Source organism: Pelophylax lessonae (genome assembly GCF_965119305.1).
Source record: "Pelophylax lessonae genome assembly, chromosome: 4".
Taxonomy (NCBI): domain Eukaryota; kingdom Metazoa; phylum Chordata; class Amphibia; order Anura; family Ranidae; genus Pelophylax; species Pelophylax lessonae.
The window spans coordinates 120,044,658-120,059,800 of NC_138771.1; the positions used below are offsets into that span (position 1 = coordinate 120,044,658).

Below are 15,143 nucleotides of genomic sequence, written 5' to 3' on the forward strand. Positions count from 1 at the left end.
CACAGCAAGTCTCCTTCCTCAAGAAGCCACATGTACAGTCATGATAATGAACAGCTAAATGATTCAGGGAAGGATTGAGAACAAAATTGAGCTTTTTGGCATTAACTCGACTCACCGTGTTTGGAGGAAGAAAAATGCTGACTATGTCCCTAAGAACACCATCTCTACAGTCAAGCATGGAGGTGGAAACATTATGCTTTGGGGCTGTTTCTCTGCTAAAGGTACAGGCTGACTTTGCCGCATTGAGGGATCAATGTACAGGGCCAAGTATTATAAAATTTTGGATGAGAACCTTCTTCCCTCAGCCAGAACACTTTAGATGGGTCGTGGATGGGTCTTTCAGCATAACAATGACCGCCAAGGCAAGAAAGGAGTGGTTCAAGAAGCAGCACATTAAGGTTATGGAGTGGCCTAGTCAGTCTCCAGACCTTAATCCTATAGAAAATTCATAGAGGGAGCTGAAACTTTGAGTTGCCAAGAGACAGCCAAGAAACCTTAAGGGTTTAGAGAAGATCTGTAAAGAAGAGTGGACCCAAATCCCTCCTGAGATGTGCGCAAACCTGGTCACTAACTACGAGAAACGTCTTACCTATGTGCTTCCCAACAAGAGTTTTTCCATCAAGTACTAAGTCATGTTTTGCTTGGGGATCAAATATTTATTTTACTCACTGAACTGCAACTTAATTTATAGCATTTGTTTTATGTGTTTTTTTTTCTGGATTTTGGTTGATATTCTGTCTCTATCATTTAAAACAAATATGATAAAAATTCTAGACCCCTACTTTTTTTGTAAGTGGACAAACATACAAAATTTGCAGGGGATCAAATATATATTTTCCCCACTGTATGTATTCCTAATTCTATTGCTCTTTTTTTGCTGCTGCTGTGATCTGAGCTACTGTTAGAGGGTGGCTACAGTCTCTCTCCATGATACCACTGTATATCAGAACTAAAACAAACTTTCTTGTTAGCTCCTGAGATAAACTAGGGACTATGGATTATAGGATTTTCAAAGTACATAGAGCAACTAATGCATACTGCTCACTCCAAGCAAAAGGAAGTGGGGGGAGGGGGGGGAGGGAGAGGTTGACGGAGGACATTACAAGGAGGCAGAAAAGCACAGTAAAAAAAAATTGCATGAAAAATAGATTACATGGTACATTAACTAGTAGATCTATATGGATTATCTTTTGAGAATACAGTTATAATTTATTTCACTTTAAAGTGGCATCAAGGCAAAAGTTTAAGTTTGCCCTACAGGTAAGCCTGAGCTTGTGCTTTTTAGAAGATACTGACATTGGCTCCAGCTGATGATGTCACTGGTGCATAAGCAGTACTCTCTGCATTGAAAAGAGCACCTTGCTGCGATGATGACTCCTGTGCGCATACATGGGAGTGACATCATTGCAGTCCAGCCAATTAAATGGCTGGAGAGCACAGGCCTAGAAGGAAGACTGAGTGAAGATGAAAACATCGGGAGCAGTTACAGCTTAGCACTGGAGGGCTCCATTTAAAAGGTAAGTCTGTTATATTATGTTAGTATGCAGTGCATACTGGCACATTAGGGCATAAACCCTCACGGGAGTCCATTTTATTTTTTTTTTCCCTGCCCTCACCAGTATCACCTCTTTCAGGCTTTACTAGGGTTGCCACCTCATCCCTTTAAAACAGAACACATATTAATTACACAGGTTCTGAGGCTAATTTAATGCACATAAGGCACTAAGTAAGTTTAATTACCACCTTAATCAGCCACAGAACCTGTGTAATTAACCACTTCTGGACTAAGCCTATTTCTCACACTTAATGTTTACAAGTTAAATTCAGTATTTTTTGCTAGAAAATTACTTAGAACCCCCAAATATATATATATATATATTTTTTTTTTAGCAGAGAACCTACAGAATAAAGTGGAGATCATTGCAATTCTTATTGTTACACCATATTTGTGCAGCGGTCTTACAAATGCAATTTTTTGGGAAAAATCACACTTTTTGAATTGAAAAATAAGAAAACAGTAAAGTTAGCCCAATTTTTTTCTATATTGTGAAAGATATTGTTACGCCAAGTAAATAGATACCTAACGTGTCATGCTTCAAAATTGCACACGCTCGTGGAATGGCTACAAACATTAGTACTTAAAAATCTCCATAGGCGACAATTTAAACATTTCTACTGGTTACCAGTTTAGAGTTAAAGAGGAGGTCTAGTGCTGGAATTATTGCTCTCACTCTAACAATCACGGCGATACCTCACATGTGTGGTTTGAACACGGTTTACATATGTGCGTGCGATTTGCATATGTGTTTGCTTCTGCGCGTGAGCTCGGAGGGACTTATTTATTTTACTTTTTATTTTTTAATTTTACACTGTCCCTTTAAAACATTTTTTTTTCTGTATCACTTTTATTGCTATTACCAGGAATATAAACATCCTTTGTAATAAAACAAAGCAGGACAGGTCCTCTTTAATGTGAGATCTGGGGTCAAAAAGACCTGATGTCGCTCCAGTCCTCCAAGGCCATAGAGTCGAGTGGGGGCCATCTTGCCCTCACTCGACTTCCTGCCTAGGACCTGAAAGGACCAGATCATTTTCCCTGCTACCGATGGCTTTGGTAAGCAGGGAAAAAAGCCGCGAAGCTGCAGGAGGGGAGTGGGCACCTGCGAACCAAATTACAGACAACTTAAGACATGCCCTTAATCTGATTTACCACGTGGCTTGCCACGGAATGCATCGGTGTTGATGCAAATGTAGCACTTTCCACGTAGGACCTGCTGTAAGATGACTTCTCTGGCCTCCTCTGATTACCAGCACACAGTCACTTGAGGTACAGTTCACACATCCCTCCTTACTCCCGATGGCTCGTCAAACAATAAACAGTCCAGGGGGTATTGAATTTTAGTGTTTATTTTGGAACTTGGATGGGAGAAGGGAATAGTAGGATACTCCAACTGTAACTATTCACAATGGATAAGGACAACTCTCACTTTTCCTTACAAGGTTGTTTGTGGAAGTAGCTGCACTGCTTATTCCATACTGCCATATGTATGGGAAAGGTTAAGTCTCCTTGCTCTTTTCTCTCCAGCAATAGACTTGGTGAACCTACATTATCTTCGGGACGATCACTAGCATCCCCTTTACTGACACCCGTCCACTGACTCTTCTAGCTTCAGGGATGGTCCCCCTCAAGTCAGGCCCCTTGACACAAATCTGTACTCACTGTACTGCAGAATCAGATCCTCCAGTGTCTCCCCTTCTAGTCAGCTTCCATGGTCCTCTTGGTTCAGCTTCTCACTGGCACTCTCTAAGGCCCTCAGGTTGACCACCTGAGGCCTCATGACTCTACAGAGGAGGAGGCAGCCACCCCTTCCCTCTGGGACTGCGCTCTCCAGCTGAAAGTCCCTGAGCACATGTGCTCCTGGCTTTTATACAGTATCCCAGCATGCACCGAGGCACTTTTCCTCTGCCAAATCACCAGGACTGTATCAAAAGCCTGTGCACTTATTTGTCAGGTTTCCTCCCACTGTCCAATAGGTCTCCCTATTGGACCAGTGTGAAACACTCTGCAGACAGAACAAGTTGCACCTGAGCACAATGAGCAGACCTCACTAACAGCTCCTGCTCTCTGGTAAGCAGAGAACAATATAGATTTACCTGCAGTCCTTCTGGTAAGCAGACAGGACCCAAAACTATACTTTCTCTCTAGCACCTACCTAGGAGGGCGTTACAGAAAAAAGAAATTTGGCAGGGTATGTTAGTGATATTTTCGACCCATTCTTCTAAATCTCCCTTTTTTTTGGCCTTTTGCAATGTACCTCGGGGTGCCTTGACCGGACTGCACTGACAAACACATACCTTAAAATTTAAACTAGTGAAGATATGGAGGAATTTTTTGATAATAAAAACATTCTCCTAATTCAACTATGTAGATTTAACCTATTCTTCCACATACAGAAATTATGTGAGCACTCTGATTTCATACTTAATCACCTTAAATCTGAGGCCCTTCCTATAAATCTCAGCCGCAACACCACACTTTTTCTTTCTTTAAAGTTCAGTTGACAACTCAAAGCTTAAATTATTTCGGGATACTGCTTTATTCAATAAATTCAGTTATTCTCCACTTTTCTCCAAACTGCTTTCCAAGATCAAACTATAGGCTTTCCCAGAGATAATAAACAGTTGTAGCCTGTATGTCTGGACAAAATAAAAAAAAACACAACATATTCAGTATATCTTTCCAATAGGCGCCTTGCTGCAAGTACAGAAAAACACCCATTGATCTGGCAAAACCTCAATAAGCGTCAACATAGTGCCTCTGTACTGGATTCCCATGCAATGGTGTGTAGCACTCTCCTAGTTAGGCTGCTGGGTAAATTTCGTTTTTTGGCTTTACTGTAGTGAGTGGAGCAGTTATTGATTATTTTTGCCTATTCCCACCTATTTTTGTAAGAAGCTTCCAGAATATAGAACAGGGAGATGCAGATAATCATGCCCTAGCCAGTCCCTGGAAGGAGGCATCCAGAAGGTGGCTGAGAAGGTGCTTTGGCAATCTCTGGGTTAGTGTATTTCCTCTTCAGGGGGAGTTCCATTCTCCTTTGGGGGGGGGTGCTAATGCCCCTAGGAGAGTTTCTGAAACAGGAAATTGCAGACTGGGTCTTAGCAGGAGCTCGGCTGAGAGCCCATGGAAGACTCCTAAGGGGGTATTAGCTGGAGACCACTGTTCTGAAGTCCTGGGTCTGGAGAAGGGTCTTTTTATTTCCCCCACTGGGAGAAAAGGTAGTGGGGTTTTTGTTCACCTAATGCCAGTGGTGTATTTAGGTTTTGTGCTGCCCTAGGCCTGACTAAACTTGGGCACCCCCTAATTTAAATATGACCCAACCCTTCCTGTAAAGGCCACACCCCTTCATGTTTATGACCCACCCTGTTATCTGTAAACCACAGGCTACAACCAGTTTTTCAGTGCCCATCAGTGCAGCCCCATCAGTTTCCATAAGTTCAGCCTCATCAGTGCAGCCTTATGAGTGCAGCCTGATTACTGGCCATCAGTGCAGCCTCATCAGTGGCCATCAGTACAGCCCCGTCTGTGGCCATTAGTGCAGCCTATCAGTGTATCATATCAGTGCCCATCAGCGCAGCCTCATCAGTGGCAGTCATTGCAGCCTCAGAATGTCAATACAGTACAGAATATCAATGCAGCCCCATCAGTGAAGCTTATCAGTGCCCACTTTTTTGCTGCCCCCTGCAAAGTGCCGCCCTAGGCCTGGGCCTTGTTGGCCTAGGCCAAGATACAGCACTGCCTAATGCAGAGAATGCATTAAGGTAAAAAAAAAAAAAAAAAAAAAAAACCTTTAGAGTTTAGAACCACTTTATTACCTCAATATGTTTTTTTCCATAGTTGTTTATGTATTGTTTATTCTTCTTTGTTTATGACTGTGCATCCATGTGCCCTAGAAGGATTTTAAAAAAATTACAACTTTTCCTTTATAGATTATAAATTTCTAGCAGTGAAATCCGAGAGTCAAGAAGACCGTGGTTTCTCTTTTGAAGATCTTTTGTTCTCTTTGCACCAGTAGTAAAAAATAGCAGAAGTGTTTTAATGGCATGCCCACATACACCCGTATTTACCTCCTCCATCTGTATGCTGTGACAAATAACATACTACTCTTCAACAAGGACATTTTCCACAGAATAGCAGTTATGATGTGTTTCCTATAGCCCAGGTCACTGCTCCAAAGCCCCAAGTGGCTCTTCACTTTTCTGTTTGGAGCAATCGAAGTAATGGTTAAATTAGAGTTATCATTCTACTGTATATACTGAACTGAATTTCATTTTATTTGTTTTTTTTTAAGAAAATGGCCTGTTCTTATAATTCTGACAAAGCGGTATTTCTGAATGCAAGCAAATCCTATGTTATGAAAGGAGAAGAGAACATAGCATCTTCAGTGGCACTTGAAGGTCCAATTACTGTTGGAGTTGGAGTGACTATAGAATTCATGTTATATCATGAAGGTAATATATCATGCTTTAAAGTGGATCTATGGGCAACATAAAAAAAAGCATAACATATATGGTGCCGTCTGTCACTAGCATTAACACTGATTTGATTTTCTAAGCCCCTCCTGTAACATAGATTTACTAGCCGTTGATCATGCCAAGCTGGCCCAAATTAACTATTTTCAGTACATGACTATGCAACCCATGTGTGTGTGTGTGTGTGTCTGCTGTGGTTTATTATAGTCAGAGTTGTATAAAGTACTTGAAACCCATACTTGAGTAAAAGTACAAGTGCTCGATCAAAAAGTGACTTGAGTAGAAGTGGAAGTGCTCGATCAAAAAGTGACTTGAGTAGAAGTACTAAAGTATTCAACATTTTTTGTACTTAAGTTTTGCAAGTAGTTTTTTTTTTAATTTTGCTACTCAAGTACTGAAAGTAAAAGTACCAGTAGTTTTGAAAAAAAAATTGCTACTCAAGTACTGAAAGTAAAAGTACAAGTACTGTGTTATGTAGTTATTAAAGAAAGAAGTCAAAAGTTTGAACATCATATTGTTTTTTATTATTTCAAATGCAGCTTTTATTATACATACAGTAGCATTTATTTTCGTATGCGCTGATAATACACATGTTTTGAGCTTCATGAAACCTGCCATCTACTGTTCTGGCAGTGGTAATTTTTATAATTGTAACGAGTAACTATGCAGCACACAAAAAAAAATATCGGAGTAGAAGTATTGAAATCATTGAAAAAATGTAGTGATGTAAAAGTGGAAGTAGGAGAAAAAAATTCTACTCTAGGAAAGTACAGATACCGCCTTTCGGTACTTGAGTACAGTAGTGAAGTAGTTCTACTTAGTTACTATACATCTCTGATTATAGTAGTATTTGCCACATACAGAAAGTGTAACTGTGTACCTCAGCAGTATGGGTGACTTAAAAATAAAGAAGGTTACTGTGTGCGCAACCAAAGTATGAGTGTATGTGGACAGCCAACTGACACTTACAAGTATGGATTACTTCCCATCTTCTGCCAGAATCAAATAAATCCAGGCTGAGTGCTTCTTTGCCATTTAGGAGAAGCCTTGTAATTTTATCAGTGAATACAGGCTTCCTCTAAGTGGCCGAGGTGAAAATCGTGATGTCATCTGCCCACCCCCCCACCTCAGCCAATCGCAGGAAGCCTTGTATTGATTGAATAAAATACAAGGTTTCTTCTGATTGGTGGAGGAGCAATCAGCCTGATTCTTTTTAATTCCGGAAGCAGATGGGAAGTAAAAGTAGCTAAGGCTGCTACAGTATATTGCAGTGCACATAGCGGCCGTACCATTCCCTAATAGAGATAGTTTAAAGTGACGCTAAAGCTGGTGTTCCATTCTAGAATTATATTAATACTAAAGTGCTATTCCATTTTATACTTACTCTAACTGTCATACTCTTTTTTTATATACAAAAGGTAATATTCTAATAATGTGAAACTTTCAGAAAATATATTTAAAATTTGATTTTGCTATTAGGTGTTTTTGATGGATCCTGTGCTCCAGGTCCGAATCACGCAATAATTATTGTGGGTTATGGGACAGAAAATGATGAAGAAAATGGTAGCCAGGACTACTGGATAATAAAGAATAGGTATGTACAACATCTACCTTCAAGGCAACCTAGTCTTTTCTGTAAACAGGGGTGTCCAACCTGCAGCCCATGTGGCCCAATACGGCTATGAATGCGGCCCAACAGTAAATCATAAACTTAAAAATTAGATTTTTTTTGGGGGGGGGGGGATTTTTCATAAAAATATGTTTACACTTAGTGAACACATACGGCTAAAGAAAATTTGGCAGTGTCTCTTTACTGGACTTTTAAAAGGTTTGATCTTCCCCCCAAAAATACCCCACTCTTCACAACTAGGGATGATCGAACTTTTGAAAAGTTTGGTTCGACCAGAACACCCGAATTTCCCGAAAGTTCTGTTCGGATTCCCGAACCCAATTGAAATCAATGGGACCCGAACTTTGGGAATCAAAAAACACCATTTTGAAGCCCTAAAACCTAATAAATGCCCCTAAAAAGTGCCTAGGGTTCTGGGTCATACCCCAGGGACTATTAATCAGGCAAAAAAAAGTTCTTAAAAATTGTCGTTTTTGATAGAGAGCCAATTATTGAAAAAAAAAATGAGATTTCTTTGGATTTAGTGTCTGTGGGGTTCTAAAAAGTGTACCTGTGAAGTTTCAGCTCTGTAGCCTGTCCAGAACCAGAATTATAGCATGCCAAACCTTCAAAAATGACTTTTTTGCTTAACCGCGCCTTTCTTTAGCTCCTAATAAAGCAGATGTGTGTCACGCCTTTTGCAGTGGACTTAACGCTTACAACAAGAACAGGCATTAACTTGTCACTGAGGCTTTAAGTCCACTGCAAAAGGCTGTTGCCAAAGCCTCAGTGACAACTTAACGGCTGTTCTTGTTGTAAGCGTTAAGTCCACTGCAAAAGGCTTTGCTACTCTGCGTCACACACATCATATATATATATATATATATATATATATATATATATATATATATATATATATATATATATATAATTTTTTTTTTTTAAATATATATACAGTATATGATACCTTAAGGTGGCATTAAATCCAAAGCCATCAATGTAATATTTTGCATCTTACTAATCATTAGATGTAGAGGTTCCATTATTTTTCCTTTTTTTTAGGCTTTTTTTCCTCTGTTTATACCTGGTGATCTGACCAGTAACACGCCTCCTGTATTAGAGTGCCTACACTCACAGAGCACAGAGGGCACGGCACACGACAGCATTCTCTATCTGGGGGGGAGAAGTACTAGCAGATTTAAATACACTATCAAATTGAAGCCAAACATCAGCTATTACTTTATAAGCAATTACAGCAAACCGTTTTTATCCTTTAGAGAGAAATGTTTTACATAGACCAATAACAGCTAATCACCTCTGCCAGTGGTAAATTATTTTGTAAACCGGGGGATTGAATTAAAATTCATGTAGGTCCGACCAGTAAAAATTTCTTCCTGCAGAGATCTAAATCCTTTGTTTGTGCTATGACTCAGATCCATTCACAGCCCCCTCATTTTATATCACAATCCCTCAGTCAGTGACTCACATTAGTGCACAGTGCCCCCTTCACATCAGCCACCCCCCTCCCCCCGCAGAGAAGAGCCTCCCTTCACATGAACCCACCCACAGCACAACACTGCCTTCGCATCACCCCCTCCCCCACAGCACTTGCCCCCCTTCACATCACCTATCCCTCATAGCACTGCCCCATTTACATTACCCCTCCCCCCCCCAAAGCACTGCCTCCCTTTTACATCACCTATCTCCCATAGCACTGCCCTATTTACATCACCCCTAAACCCCCAACAGCACTGCCACCTTTAGATCTCCCCCCAAAGCACTGTCTCCCTTCACATGGCCCCCACAGAACTGCTCCCCCTTTACATCTCACCCACACACACAGCACTGCTCCCCCTTTACATCTCTCCCACACACACAGCATTGCTCACCCTTTACATCTCTCCCACACACACAGCACTGCTCCCCCTTTACATCTCTCCCACACACACAGCACTGCTCCCCCTTTACATCTCTCCCACACACACAGCACTGCTCCCCCTTTACATCTCACCCACACACACAGCACTTCTCCCCCTTTACATCTCACCCACATACACAGCACTGCTCCCCCTTTACATCTCACCCACACACACAGCACTGCTCCCCCTTTATATCTCACCAACATACACAGCACTGCTCCCCCTTTACATCTCACCCACACACACAGCACTTCTCCCCCTTTACATCTCACCAACATACACAGCACTGCTCCCCCTTTACATCTCACCCACACACACAGCACTGCTCCCCCTTTACATCTCACCCACACACACAGCACTTCTCCCCCTTTACATCTCACCCACATACACAGCACTGCTCCCCCTTTACATCTCACCAACACACACAGCACTTCTCCCCCTTTACATCACACCCACACACACAGCACTGCTCCCCCTTTACATTGCACCCACACACACAGCATTTCTCCCTCTTTTCATCTCACCCACACACACAGCACTGCTCCCCCTTTACATCTCTCCCCTCATAGCACTTGCCCCCTTTTACATCCCCCCCCCAATTCGGCTCTTGCCACCCTTTACCTCTGTCCGCCCCACAGCACTGCCCCCCCCTTTACATCACCCCACCACAGCACTGCCCCCCTTCACATCACATTTCACCTACGTCATCTCCTGCCCCCCCCCCCCCACACACACACACACACACAAACACACCTGTTGCCCATGCTCTCCTACCTTACACAGAGTGGAGAGAAGGAGACACAGCAACACCGAATAGAGGGCAGAAGCCGGAGCTGCTGGGGTAAACTTTTCATATTAGCAATCTGGTGATTGGTTGCTAGGACCACCTGGCGTTCTAGCAACCAATCACGTGCTTGTTAATCTGGACAGTTGACTCATGCAGCTCCCACTTCCACACCCTATTCAGTGCAGCTGTGCCTCTCGCTCTCAGCTCTGTTTTGAGAATGACAGCGGCAGAGGGTGGGGAAAGGATGCGGCTCCTAAATTAGGTGATCGCGGGTTCAAATGGGACAGTGGCTCGACCAGGACTGCAGTCCACCATTTGGTGATGCCTGCTGTAAACTGATACATCTGCAGGACAGCTTCTTGTTCTTTAGAAAACAATCGACTTACTGGTCAAATCACCAGATGAAAATATGGGAAGTCTAAAAAGGAAAACTAATGCAGCCTCCACATCTAAGAACTAGTAAGCTACAATATAATAGTTGATTGATTTTGGGTTTAATACTGCTTTAATGCCAGTAAAACCCAGGGGTTATATACAGCATACATATAGCCAAGATGCCAAATAGTAAAACATGTTTTTCAAGATTCAGTAGTTAAATGCATTGTATTTTTTATTGAGTGCTCCAATCCAAGCTTTATTTTTACTTCTTACAGCTGGGGAGAGGAGTGGGCAGACAAAGGATTTGGAAAAATCAAACGCAACGTCAATAAGTGCAACATAGCAGACATGGCAGCCACGATTGATATTCTTGGGTGAAAGTTTATAATCAGGACATACTCAAGTTATGATTGTTATAAAAATGATGTAAACCTTCTCAATGGTAATGTAAAGCGGGAACTCATTCTGTATATAATGTTGATGCAGCAATAGTGCCTTTCCAAAGTTCATTAAATGATTTTAAGCAACCAAAAGTCTAATTGTTTTCATTGTTAAGTATCCATTTTAGCTAATAATAATGTTTAAATATTTATTACAGGTACAGTAATACCGTGGATTGCAAGCATAATTTGTTCCGGAAACATGCTTGTAATCCAAAACACTCGTATATCAAAGCAAATTTCCCTATAAGAAATAATGGAAACTCAGATTATTCGTTCTACCACCATTTATTCATTTAAGTCCCCTTTCACACTTGTACGACTCGTCCTGCGATTTGGGACTGCAAAATTGCATGACAAGTCATACTCCATGATTTCCAATGAGTACCGTTCATATCTGTACGACTTCAAGTCGCAACGACTTCAAAGTAGTCCCTGCACTACTTTGGGCCAATTTTAATGTGTTTTGAGGTCCATAGACATAGGCATTGCTTCAAGTCCAGTCAAAATCGCGGCAACATCGCGGAAAAAAATTGCAGTAAAATTGCGCTTCTTTTAGGTCGCATAAGTGTGAAAGGGGCCTAAAAAATGATTGCGGCAATACAAAATACAGTATAAAGTGTAAAGTGTATACAGTACATGGCCAGAGGTCCGAGGGCAATACAAGCAGTAGAAGGATCACAGTTTTAATGTAAAAAAAAGGTGGAATTACACTCACAATGTTAAAAACAATATCCCACGTTAAGGAGTCTGGTGCTCATCCATGTAAAGCCGCTGGTGTAAACAGTAAAGCCGCTGGTGTATACATTACTGTATGTGGCCAGAGGTCTGGAGGAGCTGGTGGCTCCTGTGCTTCCTGGAGAACTCGGAGACACACAGGAACTGTTGAAGCTTCCGGGTGCTCCGAACATGCATTACGCTCGCCCCACCCAGCTGGGAGTGTCTCTGAGTTCTCCAAGAGGCGCTGGGAGCCACCAGCGCCCCCAGACCTCTGCCCACATACAGTACTCTATACACCAGCAGCTTTACATGGATGAGCACCAGACTCCTTAATGCAGGATATCCATTGTGACTGTAATTCCACTTTTTTTTTACAATAAAACTGTGAAACTGTAAACCTTCTACTGCTTGCCTTGCAAAACAGCACTCGCATATCAAGTTACAATTTTACAAAAAATGTTGTTCATCTTGCAAAATGCTTGTTTACCACGTTACTTGCAAACCAAGGTATTACTGTATATATATAAAGGACCGGCACATTTTGATTCATGTGTGGCTGCTGCCACTTGTAGTTGATCTAAGAATTGACTTGCTTGTTGGAAAATCCTTCTCCTTTAGCAGCGGCAGCCAATATGCTTTATCAGTGTATTCTAACAGAGGAGATTCGCTACTGTCAGAGTACAATGGCACAGCAGGGAGGATTCCTCCATCCTCCTCACTTGGATGGGGGAATGCATTGGTTTATTTACTATCAGCTTGCTGGGTGATTGAAAAAATTACAAATCATCTGTGAGCAGTCAGGATGGGCTCAGGCATGTCTGGATTCTAGTCCCAACCCACCTGAGCAATCCTGCCAGGAAGCCGTCACTGCACACCGCCAATCATAGGCAGGGAGGCATTTCCTGGCCCCCAGCTGCACATACACACCCTGCTCATGATTGGCAGTGTGCAGTGATGGCTTCCTGGCATGATTAGTGTTATTAGGGGTGAATCAGGGCTGCTACCAACATCCTTCTAGCCAGTAGATGATCTGCACATCAATATTCCTAATTTAAATGTGATACATAAACAGTAAAAAATTAATTCAATCAATCAAAGTGTAAAAAAAATGTAAAGTCCTTAAAGTGGAGTTCCGGCCTATTTTTATTTTTTTTTTCCAAAAAGAAGTTAGGTGGAGATGGTCAGCCTTGAACCTACGGCAGAGGGAGATGCATTAATCAAAGGATATGTGCACAAACCCACTAGACCACGGTGCTATGTCTATTTTGCAACTTTAGTGATTCCTGGAGTGCTCGCTATGCTGATCAACAATTGGGCATTTTCAATTTTTTTGGGGGTCCCTTACCTTATTTTCAGAGCATTTTTGATTGTACTTCCTCCTTCTCCCCCCTCTGTGGCCACCACCACTGACATCACTTCCGCCTTTGCATTGCATCCTGGGAGCTGTTTGTCATCACTCCCTGGAGGCTAGAATCAGGAAGAACTCCCAGAACACTCCCTGGAATCAGGAAGAAGGACACAGCAGATTACACTGTAAAAAGTAAAATTTTGACTAAAATCCAATACTGTACACCTTGTAAGTATGAGAATAGCGGTTCTGTAAAGGGCGTTGGATTAGTATTATAGGGGTATTTTTAGTTTAAAAAGGTATTTGAGGCCGGAACTCCGTTTTAAATGCTTTCAAAGAGTGTCCATCCTAACCAGAATACACTGATCAGCGCTGTAGCCATTGATCAAATAAAACATTTTCCAGCAAGTTTGTTGGACAGAAGCTGAACTATTGGCTTCTGTCAAACAGGGAGGGTGACACACAGATAAAAGTTCAACCAGTCCCTGTTGAACCAGCTGTCTTTTGATCTGTGTGTACCCAGCTGAAGTTTGCAGCTATATTGAGGTCACCCTTCAATGCCATACTGTTCATGGCTCAAATGTGCCACTGGAGCCTTCTAAAAAAAAAAAATCAAGCTTTTGGTTATGGGGCAAACATGTTCATGCTACTTACCTTTAACAATGAAGATTTTGATGCCTGGCCAACCTGCCCAGGGGACAGGAGGGGTGTCTATACTTATGCAAACAGCATCTGTGTAAAAGTCAGTAGTCAGAAATATAAATATCATATTACAGAGATAACTACAGATAAACTTTCAGTGCTGACTTGCCTAAAAGTCATCATGTTACAACATGTGCTTAAGATCCCTTGGGACTCCAGAACTGTTTTAGGGTTAAAGGCATTAAATTGAAAAGTAAGATGTAATAACGGATGGTTCCTCCACAGCTGCAGGCTTACTTTTCTGTATGTAAAACAGCTTTCAGGAACCCTTAAAAAATTAGTTTAGTGTTAAATACACAAGATTGAGGATTGTAAGTAAACCCATATAGCCCCTTAAAAGCAATTTTTTACCCTTAAAGTAGAACTATAGGCAAAACTTTTTTCACATTTTGGATAGAGTAAGGGAAGGTTATAACCCCTGACAGATTTTTTTCCCCCATATGTATCCCATTGTGGAGATTTCCCTTCACTTCCTGTCCTATAGCCAAACAGGAAGTGAGCAAAAATCTCTGCAAATTACGGGAATTACTTGGGGACCCCCCTGGTCACCAGAACTAGTGTCCCTGTCAGAAGATTTCCCCTCTATCACTTTTTTGGGGACAACCCAGGACAAATAGAGAGAGTGAATCTCATTAACAGGGACACAGACAGCAATAAAAACCGATGGGAGTTCCAATTTTTCCACACTCTAAAAATGTTTTGCCTTTAGTTATACTTTAAAATCAAGCCTGCTACTTTTATTTGCTTTAGAAATTGGGCCAAATATCTCCAGTTCTACTATTTAATTCCTAAAATTCTCAAAATAACAAAGATCAACGTACAGGGAGTTTTTTTACATGATTTGCATAACATATGAGATTACATTTTATTACACAATTGTGAGCAGTAACTAGACTATCACACATTTGCATTTCTGATTTGCATAATGGGTTATGTGGCCTTTTTATGTGGTTACTTACATACCAGCTTTTTTGCCACATAAACATTAGAAATGTATGCCAATTGACTCTAAACCTTTGCAAACAAAATATTTGGTAGAGAAACAAATATGTAAAATGAACTGAAGAAGAATAATGGCCCCCTGTTCAGCAGGAACCAAAACTTAGATATAGAAGTGGTATTTCTACTGCTTCTTTATGTGAACGCTTCCTACTGTAATTGGTTCCCACGGCATCCCTAGGAACCACTGATGTCACAGGGAACCTCT

The 15,143-nt window shown here is 41.5% G+C and overlaps 1 protein-coding gene across 1 annotated transcript in view; it reads left to right on the forward strand.

Annotated features, from left to right (window-relative positions):
- LOC309552542 (uncharacterized protein) overlaps positions 1-15,143 on the forward strand; it is a 126,466-nt gene that overhangs the window by 21,304 nt on the left and 90,019 nt on the right. The window contains exons 6-8 of the mRNA XM_082253496.1: positions 5,853-6,012; positions 7,513-7,627; positions 11,002-11,100. Of these exons, the coding sequence (XP_082109622.1) occupies positions 5,853-6,012; positions 7,513-7,627; positions 11,002-11,100 (374 nt within the window). The remainder of the gene's footprint in view (positions 1-5,852; positions 6,013-7,512; positions 7,628-11,001; positions 11,101-15,143) is intronic.